At 47.9% G+C, this 22446-nt stretch overlaps 2 protein-coding genes across 3 annotated transcripts in view; one reads left to right on the top strand and one right to left on the bottom strand.

Annotated features, from left to right (window-relative positions):
* Positions 1-12430, bottom strand: part of MOSMO (modulator of smoothened) — a 61527-nt gene extending 49097 nt beyond the window's left edge. For both annotated transcript variants that reach the window (XM_081089379.1, XM_081089380.1), the window contains exon 1: positions 12311-12430. In XM_081089379.1, the coding sequence (XP_080945505.1) occupies positions 12311-12416 (106 nt within the window). In that variant the 5' untranslated portion in view covers positions 12417-12430. The remainder of the gene's footprint in view (positions 1-12310) is intronic.
* A 51-nt stretch (positions 12431-12481) lies between these two features.
* PDZD9 (PDZ domain containing 9) overlaps positions 12482-22446 on the top strand; it is a gene marked incomplete at its 5' end in the record, with an annotated part of 32659 nt that continues 22694 nt past the window's right edge. The window contains 2 exons of the mRNA XM_081090311.1: positions 12482-12713; positions 20231-20410. Of these exons, the coding sequence (XP_080946437.1) occupies positions 12482-12713; positions 20231-20410 (412 nt within the window). The remainder of the gene's footprint in view (positions 12714-20230; positions 20411-22446) is intronic.

Here is a 22446-nt window from a genome sequence, read left to right on the forward strand (position 1 = left end):
GGCAAGACACAGGTAAATAAATACAACAAATAATACAAAAGGGAACTACTTTAAAATTCAGATATTTGATCTTTTATATAATAACTAGAGGCCCGGTGCACAAAAATTTGTGCACATGGGGGGGGGGAGGGGCCCTCAGCCCGGCCTGTGCCCTCTCGCAGTCTGGGACCTCTCAGGGGATGACCACTTGCTGGCTTAGGCCTGCTCCCTGGGGGATTGGGCCTAAGATGGCAATCAGAAATCCCTCTGGCAGCCTGGCAGCCCTCAGGGGATGTCCACTTGCCAGCGGGGAGCAGGCCTAAACTGCAGTCGGACATCCTTAGCGCTGCTGAAGAGGCAGGAGAGGCTCCCACCACCACCGCTGTACTGGCAGCCATCAGCCTGGCTTGTGGCTGAGCAGAGCTCCTCCCATGTGAGAGCGCCCTGACCACCAGAGGACAACTCCTGCATTGAGTGTCTGCCCCCTGGTGGTCAGTGTGTGTCATAGTGACCAGTCATTCCCAGTCACTCTGCTGTTAGGGTCAATTTGCATATTACCCTTTTACTATATAGGATAGAGGCCTGGTGCACGGGTCGGGGCCGGCTGGTTTGCCCTGAAGGGTGTCCCGGATCAGGGTGGGGGTCCCACTTGGGTGCCTGGCCAGCCTGGGTGAGGGGCTGATGGCTGTTTGCAGCTGGTCACACCCCCTTCGGGGGGGGATCCCCACTGGGGTGCCTGGCCAGTCTGGGTGAGAGGCTGAGGGCCATTTTCAAGCTGGTGGATGACTGAAGCTCCCAACCTCTCCTTTTTTTCTTTTTCTTTTTTTTATTCTGGGATTTATTTACCTTCTATGGCTGTCACTGGAACTGAGAGCCGGCTTTAGCTCTGAGGCTCGGCTCCAGCTCTGAGACCTCGGCTGCTGAAAGGTCTCTGGGTTTGTTTGGGTTCTATAATTGAAACGCTGTTGCAGCTCCAGCTATGAAGCCCGGCTGGCTGAAAGCAGGTTTCTGGGGTTTGTTTAGCTTCTATAATTGCAACATTGTTTCTTAGAGTGCAGCTCAGAGATGAATCTTGAAAACATCATGCTAGGGAACCAAGACGGCAGCATAGGTGAACACCTGTACTTGCTGCCTCTCACAACCACATCAAAATTACAACTAAAAGACAGAACAACTATCATCCAGAACTGCAGGAAAGCTGGCTGAGTGGAAGTTCTACAACTAAAGAGGTAAAGAAGAAAGCACATTGAAATTGGTAGAAGGTGTGGAGGCGCGGAACAGACTGGCACCTAGGTGCGCTGCTTTTTTAATCGGGAGGGAGATACAAACACCCACTTGCTCTGAACTCCAGTTCCAGGCCAGACTCGGGGGACCCACACCATTATGGGGAGAAACTGGACTGTCTGGCATCGAGACAGGAATTCAAGGGCAGCTTTTTTCAGAAGGACAACTAGAAGAAATGTTATTCCATAAACAAAACCAAATTTAGCTGTGCTATTTTCCAAGTTTCTACAAAGAAACAACTATCTCATGTGTTTCACAGTGGTCATTGTTCCTGCACAGGGAACTCTCAGGTGCAGGGCTGACTGGAAGGCATGGGTGATTGCTTCGCCCTGGTGATTCCCTGAGACCCCGCCCCACCCAATTTACAACCCCACCCAAGCTGTGAACAACAGCTTTTGCATGTGAATGGCCTGTCCTTTCTCAGCCTAAAAACCTATTAAACAGGCAGCAGCTGGGTCAGGAAGCCCCAGAGCAATCAATCTGGCAGCCGCAGCCTGCCTTGCCACACAGCTGGGCCTCGTCTGGGCACTTCCAAACCCAATACAAACAAGAGTAATCTGCAGATCTCTCTGTAACTCCTGCAGGGCGACCACAGGCAGTGGCTGACTTTGCACCTCCTTGGAGATCCAAGAGCCAGTCTACCCAGTGGTCAGTGTGAGACCATTCAGATTACAACTCTTCACATCCAGAAGTGACACACTCAAGGGGCAGACTCAGTGAGCACCAAAGCCCCACTGAAGCAAGTCCTGCCCCATAAGGGTGTCTCCAGCACAGTAGCTCTTCCATTGTAGACACAGATGCTCCTCACAGCCAATTGGCCGGAGGTCAATTCCTCCCAGTGATACCAACAGCAATCAAGGCTTAACTACAACAAGATTCTGCACACAGCCCAGAAAGAGGTGCACCAAGAGTGTCCAGCTCAGGTGACTGGGGAGGTTGAGCCACTGGGCCCTATAGGACACCTACCACACAAGGCCACTCTATCAACTCAAGGATACAAAGATTCGACGTAGACTAGAGGATCCCAAGAATCAAGTCAAAGATTTGAAGTACAAGAAAGCAAAAAACACCCAACCGAAAGAGCAAAAAAGAAAAACGAATCCAAAAACATGAAGAGAGTGTAAGGAGCCTCTGGGACAACTTCAAACATATCAACATCCAAATTATGGGGGTGCCAGAAGAAGAGAGAGAGCAAGATATTGAAAACCTATTTGAAGAAATAATGACAGAAAACTTCCTTTATCTGATGAAAGAAATAGACTCACAAGTCCAGGAAGCGCAGAGAACCCCAAACAAGAGGAATCCAAAGAGGATTAGAGTTTTTCCTTGAGAAAGTATATGCTTCTACAAGGTCAGTTCTTAAAGACTAAACATGGAAATTCTAGCAAAACACCCTGGGGGATTGGACTTGTTTGGAAAACAAGACACATCATAATTAAATGTCAAGGGCAAAAGACAAAGAGAGAATCTTAAAAGCAGCAAGAGAAAAACAGTTACCTACCTACAAGGGAGAACCCATACGACTGTCAGCTGCTTTCTCAACAGAAACTAGGCAGGCCAGAAGGGAGTGGCAAGAAATATTCAAGTGATGAATACCAAGGACCTATAAGCAAGATTACTCTACCCAGCAAAGCTATCATTTAGAATTGAAAGTCAGATACAGAGCTTCACAGGTAAGAACAAGCTAAAGGAGTTCATCACCACCAAACCAGTCTTACATGAAATGCTGAAGGATATTCTTTAAGAAGAGGAAGAACCCCTGACCAGTTTGGCTCAGTGGATAGAGCGTCGGCCTGTGGACTGAAGGGTCCCAGGTTCGATACCGGTCAAGGGCATGTACCTTGACTGCGGGCACATACCCAGTGGAGAGTGTGAGGAGGCAGCTGATCGATGTTTCTCTCTCATCGATGTTTCTAACTCTCTGTCCCTCTCCCTTCCTCTCTGTAAAAATTCAATTAAAAATATTTTTAAAAAAAGAAGAGGAAGAAGAAAAACGTAAAGAAAAATTATGAACAACAAAGTGACAACAAAGACATATCTATCAACAAGTGAATCTAAAAATCAAATGAATAAAAAATCTGATGAACAGAATAAATTGGTGAATGTAATAGAATCAGGGGCATGGAAAGGGAGCGGAATGACAATTCTTGGGGGGAAAGGGGCGTGAGGGATGCGGGAAGAGATTGGACAAAGAATTTACACCTATGGACGAGGCACGTGGGGGGGAGGGGCAAGGGTCTGGGATGGGGTGGGAACCGGGTGGCAGGGAGCTATGGGGGAAGAAAGAGGAACATCTGTAATAATCTGAACAATAAAGATTAAATGAGTAAATTAAAATAATTCTTAAAAATTTAAAATAATAAAACACGCTGAGTAAATGAAGCCAGTCACAAAGGACCACTTCTATAATAATAAAAGCGTAATATGCTAATTAGAATGGACATCCTTCTGGGCAACCTTCCAGAGAAAGCCGAAGCTGCAAGGGAAGCCTGGGTCCCGGGTGCCTGTTGGCAACCGGAGGAAAGCCCAGGTCCTGAGTGTCAGAGGGAAGCCAGTGCCTGCCAGGGCTGACCAGCAGACCCTGAGCAACAGATGAACAGATTACTCCAACACAGGTTTCTGTGTAAGAGAGGGCTAAGGGACTCTTTTACTTTAGTCATAAAAGCAGTCCTGTTCGTTTGCCTCGTTGGCTTTTATTGTAACAACAGCTTGAAGTCAAATTAATCTCTAGATACAATCAGCAGGGTAAGCATCCTTGAGAAAGTATATGCTTCTACAAGGTCAGTTCTTAAAGACTAAACATAGAAATTCTAGCAAAACACCCTGGGGGATTGGACTTGTTTAGAAAAGTCAAGGCACGGGCTGCCGCCTTTGGCAAGGTCCCCTCCGAGGCCCCCAACCTTTCAGAGAATCTCCTTACAGACCTTCCAACCAAGTCCCATGCTTCCCCACAAGTGCCGGCAGCCGGGGGAAGGAAGGCCTACTCTTGCACGAATTTTGTGCATTGGGCCTCTAGTGTGGTATAATTCCATTTATATGAAACTAGAGGCCTGGTGCACGAATTTGTGCACAGGTGGGGTCCAGCTGGCCCACCCCAATCGGGGCCAATTGGCCGGGCCAGCTGGGGGGAGGGAACGCAGGAGGTTGGCCAGCCAGCCCCGCCCCTGATCAAAATGGGAGGCCTCCTGGAGGTGGGGCCGGCCGGGGGGAGGGGCCCCGGGGTGATTGGCGGACCGCCCTCACCCCCTGGTCAAACTCCCAGTGGAGGGGACAATTTGCATATTGCCCTTTTATTATATAAGATGCCTAGGATAGGCAAATTCACAGAGACAGATTGGTGGTTGACTAGGAGGTTGGAGGGATAGCTAAAGGACATAGGGTTTCTTTCTGGGGTACCAAAATGTTCTAAGATTGAGTGTGGTGATGATGGCACAACTCTATGGCCACTGAATTGCACACTTTTTTGTATTTTAGGATTATGTGAATTTTATCTCACTAAAGCTTGTTTAAAAAAGAAACTTTACTTTAAAAAAAGACTCAAAGGCCATTAAAGAAATCTTGTTAATACTTTTCAATATACAGTGGGGCCTTGATTTACTGGTGTCCCGACTAATGAGTTTTTTGAGATACCACCTGTCTCTCGGCTGATTTTTTGCATTGAGTGGATAGAGTAATTTGAGTTAAGGAGCTCCTTAACACCCTGTATGACAGCAACTTTGCAGAGTGCCCTCTTTCACTCCGGGACCCCTCAGGGGATGTTGAAGAGCCCGTTTCAGCCCAATCCCTGCAGGCCAGGCTGAGGGACCCCATCTGCCAGAGGGACCCCACTCACTCCACTGACGCTGGGGAAGGATCACAGGAGGTTGGCTTCAGGGTGTGTCCAGCATGTCCGGCCCATCTCTCCCAGTCCTGCCCGCTGGCCACCTTTTAATTAATTTCCTTTTGATGTGCACGAATCCGTGCACCAGGTCACTAGTTAGTTAATAATTTGCTCGCATTTAATAAATAGGTTTGCATGGGTAGCGTGTAATTTTAATGTTTTGAACCAAGGACCTTCAATTTGTAGGCCAGGATCTACTTGTAGCTCTTGAACTTTTTAAAAATCCTTATTAGAGGATATGTTTTTATTGATTTTAGAGAGAGAGAGAAACACTGATCAGTTGCCTCCCTTACACTCCCCGACTAGGGATCCAACCTGCAACCTTTCGGTGCACAGGATGATAGTCCAACCAACTAAGCCAGGGGTGGGCAAACTTTTTGACTCGAGGGCCACAATGGGTTCTTAAACTGGACCGGAGGGCCGGAACAAAAGCATGGATGGAGTGTTTGTGTGAACTAATATAAATTCAAAGTAAACATCATTACATAAAAGGGTACGGTCTTTTTTTTTTTTTAGTTTTATTCATTTCAAATGGGCCGGATCCAGCCCGCGGGCCGTAGTTTGCCCATGGCTGAACTAAGCCACTCGCAAGGGCTAGATCTTGAACTCTTATGTGCTAGATGTCAAGCATCACAGTTCCCTGAGACTCGCCCAGATGTCCTGTGGAGAGGGTAGTAGGTAACAACATGGGAAATGACCTCCTCCCCAAGCACCCACCAATCTTTATACTTGAAAAGGAAAACAATTCCTCCCAAAATGTCAATCATCTCCTGGTTTCAAACAGGTAACGCTTTCTTCCTATTTCTGATGGAAGTGTGGGGTGGGAAAGGAGTGTCCTGTATTCCTTTACTCAATGGTTCCCAGGTCAGGAGGAATGACTTCATGTGACTGGCAGTTTAGGATTAAAAAAACAACAACAAAACAAAACCTACGCCTATGTGGTCCAACGTTTTGCCCTTGGGACCAGTATACTGGAAATCTTATAAGGCAGGTCCCCAGTCTTGCCTGGGATTGGATCATTAAATCTGCTCATTTTTGAGGTCCAGTAAGAGGAAGCTGCTTGTCTACAGATAGTAACGCTTTGACTCCTAACTATTTTATCCCTTCTCCCCCCCCCCCCCCAGTTAGTTCAGAATACAAGCAGGGAAGGGGGCAGCAGTCATTGAGACCCTTAAATACTCCAACATTCAGTCTAAGCAATTTTAAAAAGAACAAGAGTGAAAATAATTTCATGAATAAACAGACAGATGACAATGTGGGTAGAGTAACCAATTCTAGAGATAAAATTTGTGATCAGATAGAAGGGAGACGTGCCTTCGTGTACTGGAAACTTTGGGGGAGCATTTACAAATCTTCATAAAGAACACTAAGCAAATCTGTCTAGGGCAGCGGCCGGCAAACCGCGGCTCGCGAGCCACATGCGGCTCTTTGGCCCTGAGTGTGGCTCTTCCACAAACTACCACGTGCGGGCGCACGGACAGTGCGACTGAAACTTCGTGGCCCAGGCGCAGAAGTCGGTTTCCGGCCTGGGCGAGCCTATTTTGAAGAAGTGGCGTTAGAAGAAGTGGGGGTACGTTCGCTGAGGTCGACCCCTCAGATTGAGGGCGTTTTTAGCAAAGGCCAGCTTGGGAGGACCCTAATTAAGTTCATAACAATGTGCCTACCTATATAGTTTAAGTTTAAAAAATGTGGCTCTCAAAAGAAATTTCAATCCTTGTACTGTTGATATTTGGCTCTGTTGACTAATGAGTTTGCCGACCACTGGTCTAGGATAATATAGCCCTAAGTGGTCACTGAAATCCTTGCTGCAAAGGGATGATGCCTCAAAAGAAAGGCATCTCTAGATCATCCACAATTATCAGAAGAAGCTTTGCATAACTGTCGATCTTGTTAAAATTAATTCAATAAAAATTTCTTTTTCACTAAAAATGTTTCTCTCTTTAGGGATAAGAAACCAGTGACAGTGAGGTTAATGGACTTATACAAAGCAAAGGACATCACATTAAGACTGAAACCCAAATCTCCTTCTTTCCCAATTCTGTAATCTGGAAATATTTCAGCCAGATTAATTAAAATTTAACCTCACTTAAGGCATGTATAAATAAGATCCAGGCAATAGTTCAATGAAGAGGTATTGTTTTCTTGAGATTTTTTTTTTTTAAATCCTCAACTGGAGAGAGAAACATCAATTGGTACCTCCCCTATGTGCCCCGACCAGGGATCGAACCTGCAACTTAGGTATGTGCCCTGACCAGAACCTGTGACCTTTTGGTGTACAAGATAATGCTCCAGCCAACTGAGCCACTATGGCCAGGGCCTAAAGAGGTATTTGAAGTGAGTTTTTGCAACACTGAAACTCAAACCTCATATGCAAAGCATTGATATGTGGAGAAAATGTGGAAATGAGTAGTTTACAGTGGCCAAAAATAAGCCTAGGAAATAAAATCATCACTATAAAATTGCTTCAAAAACAATAAAGCACTATATACTTGTAAAATGAAAAATATTGCCAAGTATGTTGAGTTCCTGCCACCAGAAGTAATTTGATCTCAGCACAGCAGAATTATGTAATTGTCATTATATTTACCTGCTAGTTTAGGTTTTCTATTACATTAGTAGAAACTGTTGTGAGTCCTTACTAAAGTGCTCTAACCATGTACTTTCTTTCCCCCAGACATCCGCGTAATATCTATTTGTTTCATTATATCTTCAAAAATTTGTGCATAATCTACAAGCTATTAGAACAAGCTCAGGAAGTGTTACCATATACAGATGAAAATAAAAGGAATGTACTTTCTGATAAACAAATTAAAAACTCTGTCAGAAGCAGCATGGTCCATAATCTTATGGCAATATAGTTTATGAGCTGCGATTTTAGAAAGTTATTCTCTAAGTTTTTTGAATATTTCATTCCCTTTTGTGATAGTTCAAATAGAATCTGAGAGGTAGAGAGACTAGAATAAGAAGATGAGAGACTGAAAGAGGAGGACCATATGGGAATGAAGTGCAAAACCAAGAGAGAAGACAATTTATGTGACTTGTTATTCTTGATGTTTCCTTATTTCCAAGAACAAGTAACAAGTTCTGATTTTTAATTTCAAAACTGGGATCCTGATATCTGTTTTTATAAGCTGTCACAGCAACACAACAATACCTAACTTTTTTTTTTTTTTTTAATATATTTTATTGATTTTTTACAGAGAGGAAGGGAGAGGAGAGATAGAGAGTTAGAAACATCGATGAGAGAGAAACATCGATCAGCTGCCTCCTGCACATCTCCTACTGGGGATATGCCCGCAACCCAGGTACGTGCCCTTGACCGGAATCGAACCCGGGACCTTTCAGTCCGCAGGCCGACGCTCTATCCACTGAGCCAAACCGGTTTCGGCAATACCTAACTTTTTAAGAAAAAGAATAGTTTGTTGATTTTCAGAGAGAGAGAGAGAGAAAGAGAAATACTGATGTGAGAGGGGGACATCGATAGACTGACTCCCGCATGCCCCTCCTAGGGACTGAGCTCACACTGGGCACGTACCCTGACCTGGTGTCAACCAGCAACCTTTTGGTGCACAGACGATGTCCAACGAACTGAGTCACACCAGCGAGGGCAATGACACTGAACGTTTACTGAGCACTTACATGTGTCAGGTACTGTTTTAAATGCTTTACATGCATTAACTCAATTAATCACAATAACCCAATGACATGGGTACGATTACTATTCCTATTTTATGGAGGAAGGAGAGGCTAAGTATCTTGCCCAAAGTCACAGAACTAGGAAGTGATGAAGTTCAGATTAGAATCCTAAAGCTTTGCCTTAGTAATTCACTGCAGTGGTTCTCCAACTACATTCTGAAGAATCTTTTGGCTCCAGAATTCTACTTTCAAAATACTTTGTCCATTCAAAAAAATCACAGGAAAACCCAGCAGGTGTGGCTCAGTGGTTGAGCGTTGATATATGTACCAGGAGGTCACATAAGAGAGTTGTGAGCTCCATCCCCAGTGGGGGGTGTGCAGGAGGCAGCTGATCAATGATTCTCTCATCATTGATGCTTGTATCTCTCCCTCCTCCTTCCTCTCTGAAATCAACAAAGCCCTAACCGGTTTAGCTCAGTGGATAGAGCATCAGCCTGCGGACTGAAGGGTCGGTCCCAGGTTTGCTTCCGGTCAAGGGCATGTACCGTGGTTGCGGGCACATCCCCAGTGGGGGGTGTGCAGGAGGCAGCTGATTGATGTTTCTCTCTCATTGATGTTTCTAACTCTCTATCCCTCTCTCTTCCTCTCTGTAAAAAGTCAATAAAATATATTTAAAAAAAACAAAACAATAAAAAACACAAAAACTTCAATACTGTATGTAATGCACCAAAGGGGACCAATACAACTTTTTGCTGCAAGGTTAAGTCACTTTTGTGCAGATCTTAGAATAAAGTTAGTCCTGTCACTTCTCAGGTCTTACTTGAACTTCCTGTAAATGTTTCATGGATTTGGAAGGTGTAACTCTGAACTGATTTTTTTTTTTTTTAAATATGGAACGCTTCACGAATTTGCGTGTCATCCCTGCGCAGGGGCCATGCTAATCTTCTCTGTATCCTTCCAATTTTAGTATATGTGCTGCCGAAGCGAGCACGATTTTTTATTTTTTTTTAATTCAAGCCTACCTCTGCTTGCTCAGGTCAAACGAGCACACAAACTCAATCAAACACCAGGTAAAGTTCAGGTACATCTTATCACAGTGCAAGAGCAAAGGAGTGAACAAATGCACATATCCCATTTATTTTAAGTTCTGGGAGCTTATTGTCTGACATAGTTAAGAAATATGGGTTGTTTAAGATTTTGAAATATTTCCTCTGTCCCTATCTCCTAGTATTCATTCCTCTTTCTAGCTACAGAACATGGTATTCTGAGATGGCAAGGAAAACTGTCAGAAAAAAAAATCATCTCTTTTACCCCACTTCGGCCACACATTCTCACTGTCACGCCCCGGACCATGTGTCCACAATCTCCTGCCCTTCCGCTTAGCTGTACTGACCATTCCCAGTCAGGTCTTTGATTCCACTGGGTCCACTCTTCCTTATACTGTTTGCTATTCATTGACCAATCCACTGCTCTTTCCTTTATTCACTTTTATTTACTCTTTACCCAGCGAGAGTCCATGAGCCAGCATGATAATGATATTCTGACCAACACCCTGACTACCTTTGCTGCACTGTCATTTTGTTCCAGGTAGCTGGCAAACCCCAACCCTGAATGAAGCCTTCTGTTGGCTTGCACCGCACACTGGTACCCAAGTAGCTGAGCACTCCTGGAGAAGGTCGACAGGCAGATGCGTTATCACACCGCATGGCCACCGCCTTCTCTGAGGCTTCCACATGCTAGGCAATCCTACCATGTCACCGGATGGCGTGCTCCCTTGCCAAGTATTCACTTATTTCCAACATTTCAGCTTACTTCAAACCTTGGACTTCTGTTCCTCCCATCTCCATAGCAACTCACAGCAGAAGACTTAGCCTACTAACCTGAAGGGGCTGCACTCATCCTCCTGAGCCTAACAGAGGGGCTACATACCCTTTCCCACTGCTTTGAATGCTGCCCTTTCCACCTTCTCAGGATGTTATGCTGTTACTTACCTTTCTTCTCCTGTATAGATAATAGTTCCCTTTCAACTATCTAGCTTTCTCAATGGATTATTTAGTCTATTTTATACTCTGGAATTCCACCTGAAATTTCTTTGCGAGGAGGATCTCTTCTGCTAAAACAGTGAAACTTCTTTGCCCTTAAAAACATAAAGCTCCAAAGAAAGTCCCATAAAAGGAGTCCTGCATATATAATTAGGGCAACAACAAGAACAGGTCATGAACTGATGTCACACATATAACTGTGCAAACTAGTAATGCTGATGTTGCCAACATTTTCAGAAATAAAACTCATAGTTTCACCAAATTTTAAATCACTGCGATATTATATATGCTTTACAATTTTTTACAAATTGACGTATAACAATGGGTATGTTTAAGGTGTACAATGTGTTGATTTCATACATTTATCTACTGCAATAGGATCGCCACCTAACACCTCGATCACCTTACATAATAGATAGTATACTTTACAATTAAGAGCTGTGCTAAAACTGTATAGGCAAGAAGGGGAGCAGAGTGTTATCTTAATAACCAGTAAGTCTGACAGCATGATTTTATGTTACTAGGTCTAGAAGAGGGAGAGAAGGGTGGGAGGAGAAAGCAACAAATGTCCCAGCTACATCCTTTTTTAAGAACTAAAAATATTGCAGGATAAACAGAGAACCGTAAGTAATACTTAACAAGTAGTTTGACAGCATAGTGATACATTTTTAAGAGCAATTACTCACGGAAGGCACCTGACATTCCTAACCCCCAATATTCCCTTCGCCTGGCATGAGCAAGCAGCTGGAAACCGCGCGGGCATGCACCTGCGACATCCCTCTGAAGAAGGTGCCGCCGCGGTCCGCCAGCGCCGGCTCCGCGGTCCGCAGGCACCGCCGCTGCGCCGAGCTGCCTGCCGCTCGGGTGTACCGTATTATTTAACTCGGTGAGGCTATTAAGATCTCTAAAGCGCTTCTGCGATGCGCTGAAATGAAAGACGCTCCATAAAATGAAGTTTATTAATAGTAGGCTTATAGCTCCCGGGCCTAAAATAAAGCCAAATTATAACCACAGAGACCTCAAAGGGAAAATCGGGAGCCACAAACATCGCCGCCGCTGCCAAGGGGGCCGGGGCTGGGCGGGGAGCGGAGGGGTCCCCCCCGGCGCCCACTCCCCGCCCCGGGCCGGCGACCGGCCTCTGCCACCACCGCTCCCCGCCGCTTCCTCGGGTAGAGGTGGGCCTGGCGCCCCGAGTCCCTCCTCGCCACAGGCAGCCTCTCCGGCCCAGCCTCCCCGCAGCTTTAGGATTCCTTCGCCGGTGCCTCCGTTTCCTCCAAACCGCTTTCTTCCCGTTTCCAACTTGGACTTTTTTTAAAAAAAAAAAAACAGAACGCAGCTTGTTCCCCCGCGGCCCCTCACGTCGGGGGACTGTCTCCCCTCACCCTGCTTCCCGGTCCGGGACCCGCCAGCCCAGCCCAGGTCTCCGCGCCCGGGCCGCTCTCCTCCGCCGGCCCCTCCTCGCCCCCGCCCCCGCGCGCCCGCCGCTCACCCGCGGACTCCCCGGTGTTGATCCAGTCGGGGTTGGCGATGCTGGCGATGGCGAAGATATCGGCGGCGAGAAAGAGACATCCTGAGATGATGGTCAGTTTATCCATCTCCCCGCCCCGCTCCCCCCACCCCCCGAGCCCCGGGCAGGCCGCGGCCTCACGCCTCGCGCCCCATGGGCCGCCGCCGGGGCCCGGAGTCCCCGCGCCGCTCGCGCCCTCCGCGCGCCCGGGACCAGCAGCCGCGGCGCGGCCCGCACAGCCGGATCCGCCGCCCGCCCCGGAAGTGCTCGGCGCGCCTGCCCCTCACCCGGAAGCGAAGCCGCGAGGCGGGTCCCGCCGCGTTCTCTGGCCTGGGGCGCCCGGGCCGCCGCGCTCTCTTGCCGGGAACAGTCACATGCCCTCGGCGTAAGTGACCTCTGGTGACGAGATGCCCTCCCGCGCAGCCAGGTCACCTTGTGTCGGCCCTCGGTGCCGCCAGCTCGGGCTGCCCCAGGTCCAACAGAACCATCCCCACCTACCGTGCACTGGGCCGGCGTGCACCTGGGAGACCAGGTCGCCGCTCTTTCGAAGCTGACGTCCTGCTGGGAAAGAGACAACCACACGTTAACACCTCGTCTTTAAAGATGATTCCAGGTGTTGGTCTGTGACCTAAGTTGAGGTCGGTCAGATGAGGGGACAGGGGTTGCACTGAGACCGCCGAGTCCGGAGCCCTGACCGCTGGGCAGACAGGCTGGTGCGCGCCCGGGGCGCTGTCCTCGGGCGCAGGGCCGGTGGCCGGGGCCGTGCTGAAGTCTGGATTGCATTCGAGGTGCAGCTGGAGGGGTTTCAGCAAGAGTGAGATCTTACTCTGTGCTCTGTGTAGACTGTCGGGGGAGGGGCAAGAATGAAAGGCTATCAGTGAGCAGAGCAAGCAGTCAAGGAAAGAGGAAGGTTGCTGTGGCTGGGATGAGAGTAGTGAAGGTGGAGAGAAATGGACTGTTTGGATGTTTCGTAGGTGGAGAGAACGAGTAACTGATAATGACGCTGAGAGAGAACTCAGCAATGACTCCTACATTTTTGGAGTGGCCAGGTGTTTGGTGATACTTTTACTACTTGGGGCCTAAGGAGAAGCTTAGGTTGGATGGATAAGGGGGGGGGGGGGGGACACAAACACATTTGGTAGCAATTGTTGTCCATCATTCCCTAGTGTTGCAATCTAGTGGAGATTTCCTTTTCTCGTTTTTGTTTTGTGGAGATTTCCTTTTCTTTCAGGACTCATGGACCAAATCACCATTAACCTTGACTTTGGATCCAGCTCTTTCTTCCCAGATGGTACCCATGCAGCACCCAAATGAGACACTTTCTCCCTGAATGCCACCTAGCTTACCTCTAGAAAGTCCTGGAAGAGTGACATCTGTCTCTATTTTTGTATTGCCTACATGTCCACAAAACTCAGCACATTTCAAATTCCACCAAATCCAACAGCCTTACAGAAGTGCAGAGTTGTCAGTGTCCCCTCATAGACAGGGGAAGGAGCAGTTTGATTGCTAGCCTAAGCCATTCTTGTTCAGTCCTGGCCCGTGTGTCTTGGTTGAGCATGGTCCCCTGTGCCAAGACGACACAGTTGGATTCCCCGTCAGGGCACATTCCCGGGTTGTGGGCCAGATACCCAGTAGGGGGCTTGCAGGAGGCAGCCCATTGATGACCTCATACGTTCTCTCATCGATGTTTCTCTCTCTTCCTCTTCTTACCTCTCTAAAATCAATAAAACATTTAAAAAATTTAAAAAGTAGACATTCTTGTTCAAACATTGGTCTCTTAATGGGATTTTTTTTTAAGTGTACCATTTTGCCACTGCCACAGGCACAAGCTAACTTCTGTATTACAGGAATTCAGATACACATGTCACTTTATTGTAGGAGGTCTTCATTTTTTTATTTTTTAATGACTGGAGAACTTCGATGGAATGATTTTTGGCTTATTGTCTGGTGTTTCTATTGCCCAGTAATAGAAGAAACTCCCAACTATCCAGGTCTGAATTCTCAATGTCCACTGGTACTCACCACTGGAAAGTTGATGAGAATCCCTAGGTGAAATTTTGGAACAGTTTGTCTATTTGAACTCCAACTGAGTGGAATGATTCTTGTGTTTAAAAAATAGAAGTATAAATTCTTCCTACCCAGCAACACTTCCCAGGCCCACCTGCCTCTGCCCCTCCGAAAAAGGTTCTGGATTTAAAATTAAAGCATAAAAAAAAACATGTAAAAATTTAAGACATTTTAAAATATATTTTTATTGATTTCAGAGAGGAAGGGGGAGGGAGAGAGAAACAATGATGAGAGAGAATCATTGATCCGCTGCTTCCTGCATGTCCCCTACTGGGGATCAAGCCTGCAACCTGGGCATGTACCCTGACTGGGAACTGAACCGTGACCTCCTGGTTCATAGATTGATGCTCAACCACTGAGCCATGCCAGCTGAGCAAAATTTAAAACATTTTTTACCAGATAAATGGCTGCACATCACTACAGACAATGAGAGTGAGGCGGGGGAGGGGGGGTGGGGGGAGGGCAGACAGGGACCAAATACTATGTTTACAGTTTTCCCATCAATCCTATTTTCAGTCCCACATCTCTCTGGCCTCCCAATATCTGGTGTTTTACATTCCTACGTCTCTCTGAGATCTATGGGACAGATCTCATGTCCCATAGATGAGATCCTTCTTAGTCTAGATTTTAGCTGAGCAAACCCTAGGGGTTAGGGAGAGGTGGTATGACAGAGTAAAATGAATACAGAGCTATATTCTAGGCCCACCCCTGCTGCTGACTTGAACTTGGGAAAGTCATGTCACCTCTCTGGGACTCTTTCCCCCATCTTTCCCCCCTCAGCTTTAGTGATGAACCTCTAAGCAAAGCAGCTGGCACTTCTCCAAAAGGATGAGCCATGAGGCTCCTTAAAGGCAGGAAGTCCTTGGGGATCCAGAAGAACATAGAAGGCCCTGGGAGGGAGCTATGCTGGCAGCCTGAAGTCATAAATAGCCATTCCGAACTGTTAAAGGGCTGTGAACACAATGTGCTTTATCATGATGGATGGTAGGCAGAAGCTGAATCCAGATGGGACCTCTGGGAAAGCTGTGGAGGGGGCTGTGCAATCACTCTGCTCTTTAAGGAGTCTCTGGCCTGGCCAGGTAAGGAGCCCATTGCCTCCCTGGGGTTTAAGTTGACCACGTGGGCCAAGAGCAAGCTGGATGTGCCACACTCATCCAGGGTTTCTGGGATCAGGTACAACAAAAAGCCACATCCACAAGTTAACAGCCGTTCCTTGGGTTCGAGTCTCTCTTAGTTGCGCAGATTGGCAGAGCTGACTCTGAAGTGTGCAGGGACTTCTTAGGGAGTGTTGTCAGGATCAGCCCCTGTGGGGGAGGGAGCAAGCAGGATTGAGCAGAGGAAGCAGTTGCAGGGGTGCAGTCATGGGCTCTGACAGGCCCCACAGGGACCTCTGAAGCCGGATGGCTATTTAGTGTTGTTACTGAGTAGAGACACCAAGCCTTCGTATGTCTGCATGGACCAGTCACTACCTTGGGTAAGGTGGCTCTCGGCCAAGGACAGTTCCTTGAGAGGCTGGCAGCTGAGATCTGTCAACCTACCTACTACCATCCCTGTAGCTGGGGAATCGGTGTTTGAGCCCTGAAGGGGGACTAGGCGGCGCACTAGCATTCGCAACCGTGCACCCACAGTGCGCTACGCTTTTCAGTTTGGAGAGCAGCACCTTCCGGACCCCGGAGTGTCCTTTCCTGCAGGAAACCGACAAGAGAAAGAGGAGAGGAACACACTAGAGCGCCCACTGTGCTGCTGCTCACCTCGAGGCAGAGCTGACATTGCTGCCATTTCCCTCCTCTCCTGTCATCCTGATTCCTCGAACCCTCTGCCAGCACTTCTGATGGCCTAGGTGGCGTATGTGGTGGGGGACCTAGGCTGCTATCCCTGCGGAGTTTAAGCTCCTGGTTGCCATGCACTTCTCAGGCTGTGGCTGCTGTATTTGTCTATATTCTGTCAAAATGGGGCAAGGGACACCCACATGGGTTGTGTGGGTGCCCACTCATTCCATTTTACTACTGGAGAAAAACGGAATCCTCTAAGCGGTTCTCAACCTGTGAGTCGCCAACCTGTGGGTCGAGACCCCTTTAGGGGTCGAACAACCCTTTCACAGGGGTCGCCTAAGACCATGGGAAAACACATATATAATTACATATTGTTTTTGTGATTAATCACTATGCTTTAATTATGTTCAATTTGTAACAATGGAAATACATCCTGCATATCAGATATTTATATGACGATTCATAACAGTAGCAAAATTACAGTTATGAAGTAGCAACGAAAATAATCTTATGGTTGGGGGTCACCACAACATGAGGAACTGTATTAAAGGGTCGCGGCATTAGGAAGGTTGAGAACCACTAGTCTAAGTGCTTCCCTGTCTGCGGTGGGCGGGGCCCTTATTGTCATCTGGAGTCACCCAGCTCCCTAATTCCATGGTCGCATCTACGCTTTCAGACCACCCAGCTGCTGGTGCACGTGGGTTCTCTGGGAAACACACTCTGACTTGCAGGGACTGTGCTTGGGACCCACACCTGTGGGGCGCGGGAAGGAAGTAGGACCAGGCAGGAGAAGTCAGGTTTCAGTGCAGGGAGCTCTGAAGCTGGGGTGGCCCTCCAGAGTTGTTTGAGTTGGGCCGAGGGAGCAAGTTTTTACCCTGCATTGATCAGTCACTGGTTGCTGGCTGACCTGGAAGGTGTGAACTTGGGCAAGAAGCTCTCTTAAGCTGGCAGCAGGAGGGAGGTGGGGGGCAGGGGAGTCCTTCAGTCCTGAAGGGAGACTGGGTGGCACAGTACAGCACCCATGACAGTTTGTACCCGGCAGTTCCAACCATCAGTGATCTTGGCCTCTCAGAAGCGTTTTCAGCCTGGGGTGGAGGGGCAGCGGGTGGAGCCCCACCCTGCCCACAGGTGCTCTGCTCACAGAACCTCGGAAGCTGCCAGGCCTCATCCCCACAGACGCTCACATTCCCCTGCTCACAGGAAAACGGAGGAGAAGGATGTGCCTTTTGGTAGAATTACTGGCATCTGGACAGATGCTTTGCAGGTAGCCTGGAGGAGGAAGCAGGCTATTCCCGTCATGAGAAGCCACCCGCAGGGGAACCCGGAGTGGGGAGTGGGGGGAACAGGACGGCTCTGTTCATTGCCTTTGTGCCAGCCTCTGCGACACGGGACTTGCCAACAAGAAGCCTGCCGGGTGTCCTGCCTGTGTAGACCCGCCTGGCACAGTGCCTGCCGCCGGCTGGTGCTTGGTTGCTCTTTGCTGAAGGCGGGAGGGCTAGGTGCTCAGCCTCTCAACCTCAAGTGGGGAGGACAACAGGACCTACCTCGTTCTGTTTTCTATTTCTTCTGGAATTGATTTTTGAGAATTTATATTTTCCGGAAACTGCCCACTCCATCAGTGTTTTAAATCCCCATTCCAAGAGGTAGAGCCCTTGTGGTGCCCTCAGCATCACCGCAAACTGCAGAGCAGGCTCCTGTCTGCGTGGACCTCCGTGGGAGGAAAGGGTTTTGGGCAAAATGGGAAGAATTAATTCCTCTCCAAACGGCGACTCGTTTTTACACATCACCCTTGGCTTTTTCTCATTCAAAATATCCCTGGAAAAAGCGCAGCCCCAAAGCCTTGAGTTGTTGATGCATCTGTATTTAAAACGCCATCTTTCGGAGGCGGCGGCGGGGGAGGCTGTGCTCGCTGAGACCCTTCTCCGGGAACAGGTCGCACCTTAAGACCCGCCCCTGCTTCTGCACGCCCCCATTTCAGTGCTTCTCAGGGGTGGATGTGACCCGCCGCGAGCCTGTGCTGTGCCCTGCAGAAGTTTTGTTTCTCTGCGCCAGAACTTTCACTCCATTTCCCAGGGCCCGCTGAAGCCTGTGTTGACAGCACTGCTGCCCCGCTTCTAGCTGTCATGGTCGCGGGGCCCCTGGGGCAGCCCTTGCGGGGGGGGGGGGGGGGGGCCTCGGGCTCCTCGCCGCCCTGCCCCCCCCCCCCCCCCCGCCCCGCAGTGAGTGGTGGGAGCCCATGCGCACTCGGGCTCCTCACGCCTCCAGGGTTCCAGACAGTTGGGAGTTGGACGGACTTGGGCTCCGGCTCCGGCTCCAGCTCCGGGAGGCCCTCCTGACGGCCTGCCCTCCCCGGACCATGGAGAAGGCCGTCTCCAAAAGCAGAAAAGGTGCCTGGGAATGTGAGTGGGTTGGCCAAGCATTCCTCGCTCTCCTCCTCTGTAAAATGGGAGCGCCACCCTCTTGGCCTCTCGTCGTTCGTTGACCGGACTATCGTTTACACCCAGTAAGAGTCTGGCTTTCAGAGCACCGGTCTGTGGGTTTTGACAGTTGCATACCCTCCATTAACGACCACCGCGGTCAAAAGGTGGCACCTTGGCGCCTACCCTCTCCCCGCCCCAGCCCCTGGTCTGTTTCTGTAGTTTGCCCTTTCCATGGAAAATGTCACAAACATGGGACCTAGCGCTTCTTTCACTTACTCTGCTGTCCTTTGAGACAGTGGAGCATATCACGGGGGCATTTCATTTGCAAGCTGGGGATGGGAGGGAAGCCCTGCCTAAGAGGCCACTCTGTGTGCCCAGGAACCAGAGGCTCCGGTACCATCTTCTCCGAGTCGCCCCTACAGTCTTGCAGAGCCTCTGAAGTTGGGTCGCTGTATTTTGCAGACAGAGGGTGGAGACGGGCCGGGGCACTTGCTTGGCGGAAAGGGCCATGAACCCTGCCAGTTCCCCACAGCTGGGGTGGGGGAGAAGGGAAGCCCCTTCCTCAGGACAGGGAGGTCTCCCGGGCCCCCAAATACCAGTCACATGAACTTGGCAAAGACTTGGCGAGTAGCAGTTTGTCATTTGTCCTCAAAGAAAATGTGTGAGTGAAACGCTGGGAAAATGTGCAGAAAACACATCTCACCAGAAGCTCCTGTGTAGTGTAGTGAAAACGAGTCTCCAAAGCTTCCTCTTGTTTTAAATCACTGCTCAGTCTTTGAAACTTTCTTGTGAGGTTCAGTTCTGTAGAAAACCTATTTCAACCCCTCCCACTACCCATTGTCCAGTGTCTTCTCCCAAATGCGTTTATGCTACTGGGCATTTACACTCATTGTCATGGGTGCTTGGGTGATTGCAGTAACCCCTTCATTTCTCAAGTCCACGCTGGCCCCCCTAATCCATGCTCCACACAGAAACAGGAGGGTTCCTATTTTGAAAAATGCAAATTTTATTGTGTTCGGTGAAAACAGCTCCTAGCTTTCCCCGTTGGGTAACGGAGGCAGGTCTGCTCTGCGTTTGCTTCTCCTGCCGGCCCTCCTCCTCTACGCCCTTTCCTGTCTCTGAACCTTGATCTCATTTGCTCCCTTTCATCTCCTTTGCATAAATATTTCGGATTATTTCCTTCGACCTCAATTCAAATTTCACCTCCTCTGTGAAGCCTGTCCTGCCTTCCCCCCAGGAGACCCGACCTCCTACTGGTCTCCCTGAGCTTTCTGTGCCTCTCCTGCACGGCCTGAGTTACAGCTGTTACTCATCGGCTGGTCACTTGGCGAATGGATATCTGTCTCCTCTACCAGGTGGGAAGATCTGTGGGGGCAGACACTTCTGAGTCAATAAATACTTGTTAAGTGAATGGATAAAGATAACTAATGTTAATTAACCATTCACAGTGTGCTAATTTCTGGGCAAAAGCTTTCACTGCCTTATTTAATTCTCATTACAACCCTCTGAGGTGGACATTTACTGATAAGGAAACGGAGGAATGGAGTGTTAACTGCCCTAGAGGTCTGCTTTAGAGCCCCTGTGATGGCTGGCATGCTGCTGTTTAGGTGACGGTCTAAAACACATCTCCCTCTCTTTATCAGAAAAACAAGCCAGCTTCCAGGTCAAGTCATCTGTGCACAACTTGAGCAAAACTCAGAAGACCAAACTCCCTGTGGGCAGCCTGGGGTTAGGCCTGATAATCATCCAGCATGGGCCCTACCTCCAGATCACCCACCTCCTCAAGAAGGGGGCTGCAGCCAGGGATGGAACACTTCGGCCAGGTGACTGGTTCCCCATGCCTCCCGCCCACGCACCCCTGCCTCCCTCCCACCTGCCTCCATGGAGGCTCAGGTTATTAGGTTTCAGCGTAAATGGTTATGACGATGATGACATTGTCTGAGAGCTTCCTCTGGTCTGGGCCGGCCAGTTGCTATCACTTATATAACCCTCCATATCGTGCATTATTTAGTCATTGAATTCTTACAATAACCCTCTAGGCAGAAACTATTATCATCTTCTTTGATAGGTGAGGAAACAGGCTCAGTGAGTTCCTGGTCCAGTTTCACCCCCATCTGGCAAGTGTAATACAAACACAGGCACAGTGTCACTGCAGAGCTCATGGCTCTCGGTAGGGAAAGATTTCTTCCCTGGTAGGCAGTATTGATCATTATTAACATTTATTATTATTCTTATTTTAAATATATCTTTATTGTTGAGAGTATTACAGATGCCCCCTCCATATTTTTTGAGATTATTTAATTTTATTTTTAAAAAATCTTTATTGTGGAAAGTATTACCTATGTCCCCATGTCCACCCCCTCTCCCCCCGCCATTCACCTCTAATCTTTATTTCCTTCCTTCCTACTTACTCTGGGCTTTTCTTGTTGTTTTCTTTCTAATTCTTTAAATTGTAGGATGAGATAGTTTATTAATCATTTTTCTTGTTGAGCGCCTGAAGAATGGCTTCTCTGTGTGTAACACAGCCAACAGCACCTTGGGCATACTCCTCACGGGTGGCAGCATGCTATGGCCTTCCTGTGACATTACGCCCTATACATTAAAAAAAATTTTTTTTTCTTGTTTTTTGAGGTGGGCCTACAGTGCTATGAATTTCTCTCTCAGGACTGCTTTTGCTGTGTCCCAGAGATTTTGTGTTGTTGTGTGTTCATTTTCATTTGTTTCCAGGAAGTTTGATTTCTTTCTGGATCTCGTTGGTAACCCATTCATTGTTTAATAACATGCTTTTTAGTCTCCATGTGTTTGAATGTCTTGGAGTATATTTACTGAAGTTTATTTAATTTAATTCCATTATGATTTTATTTCAACCTTCTTGAACTTGTAGGGACTTGTTTTGTGTCCTAACATGTGGTCTATCTTTGAGAATGACCCAAGTGCACTTGAGAAGACTGTATATTCTGCAGCTTTGGGGTGAAATGTTCTATAAATGTCAATTAAACCCATCTGGTCCAGGGTGTCATTTAGAGCCACTGTTTCTTCGTTAATTTTTTGTCTGGAAGATCTATCCAGTGAAGTCAGCAGGGGTGTTAGAGTCCCTACTGTGACTGTATTGCTGTTGATCTCTTCCTTAAAGTCCTCCAGAAGGTTTTTAAAAGTACCTATTTAGGTGCTCCTGTATTGGGTGCATATATGTTTACCAGGGTTATGTCCTCTTGTTGGATCAGTCCCTTTAGTATTATGTAGTGACCTTTGTTGTTTCTTGTGATGGCCTTCATTATAAAGTCTATTTTGTCAGATATGAGTATTGCTACTCCAGCTTTTTTTTTTTTCTTTCCACTGGCATGGAAAATTTTTTTCCATCCCTTCCCTCTCAACCTGTGTGACTCTTTTGTTCTGAGGTGAGTCTCTTGTAGATATCATATAATTGGATCATGGTTTGTATCCATTCAGCTACCCTATGTCTTTTGATTGAAGCATTTAATCCGTTTACATTTAAGGTTATTATTGGTGGGTACTTATTTATTTTTAATTCTGTATGCCTAGGTTTTTCTCTCTCTCCTTCTTCTTCTCATTACACCAGTCCATTTAGCATTTTTCTTTCTTTATTTCTTTTTAAATAAGAGTATATTTTATTGATTTTTTACAGAGCGGAAGGGAGAGGGATAGAGAGTTAGAAACATCGGTCAGCTGCCTCCTGCAGACACCCCACTGGGAATGTGCCCGAAACCAAGGTACATGTCCTTGACTAGAATCGAACCTGGGACCCTTCAGTCCGCAGGCCAACACTCTATCCACTGAGGCAAACCAGTTAGGGCAATTTTTGGCATTTTAATGATGATGTTTCTGGGTGTGGGCCTGT

This window comes from Myotis nattereri (assembly GCF_964212035.1).
Source record: "Myotis nattereri genome assembly, chromosome: 4".
Classification (NCBI taxonomy): Eukaryota; Metazoa; Chordata; class Mammalia; order Chiroptera; family Vespertilionidae; genus Myotis; species Myotis nattereri.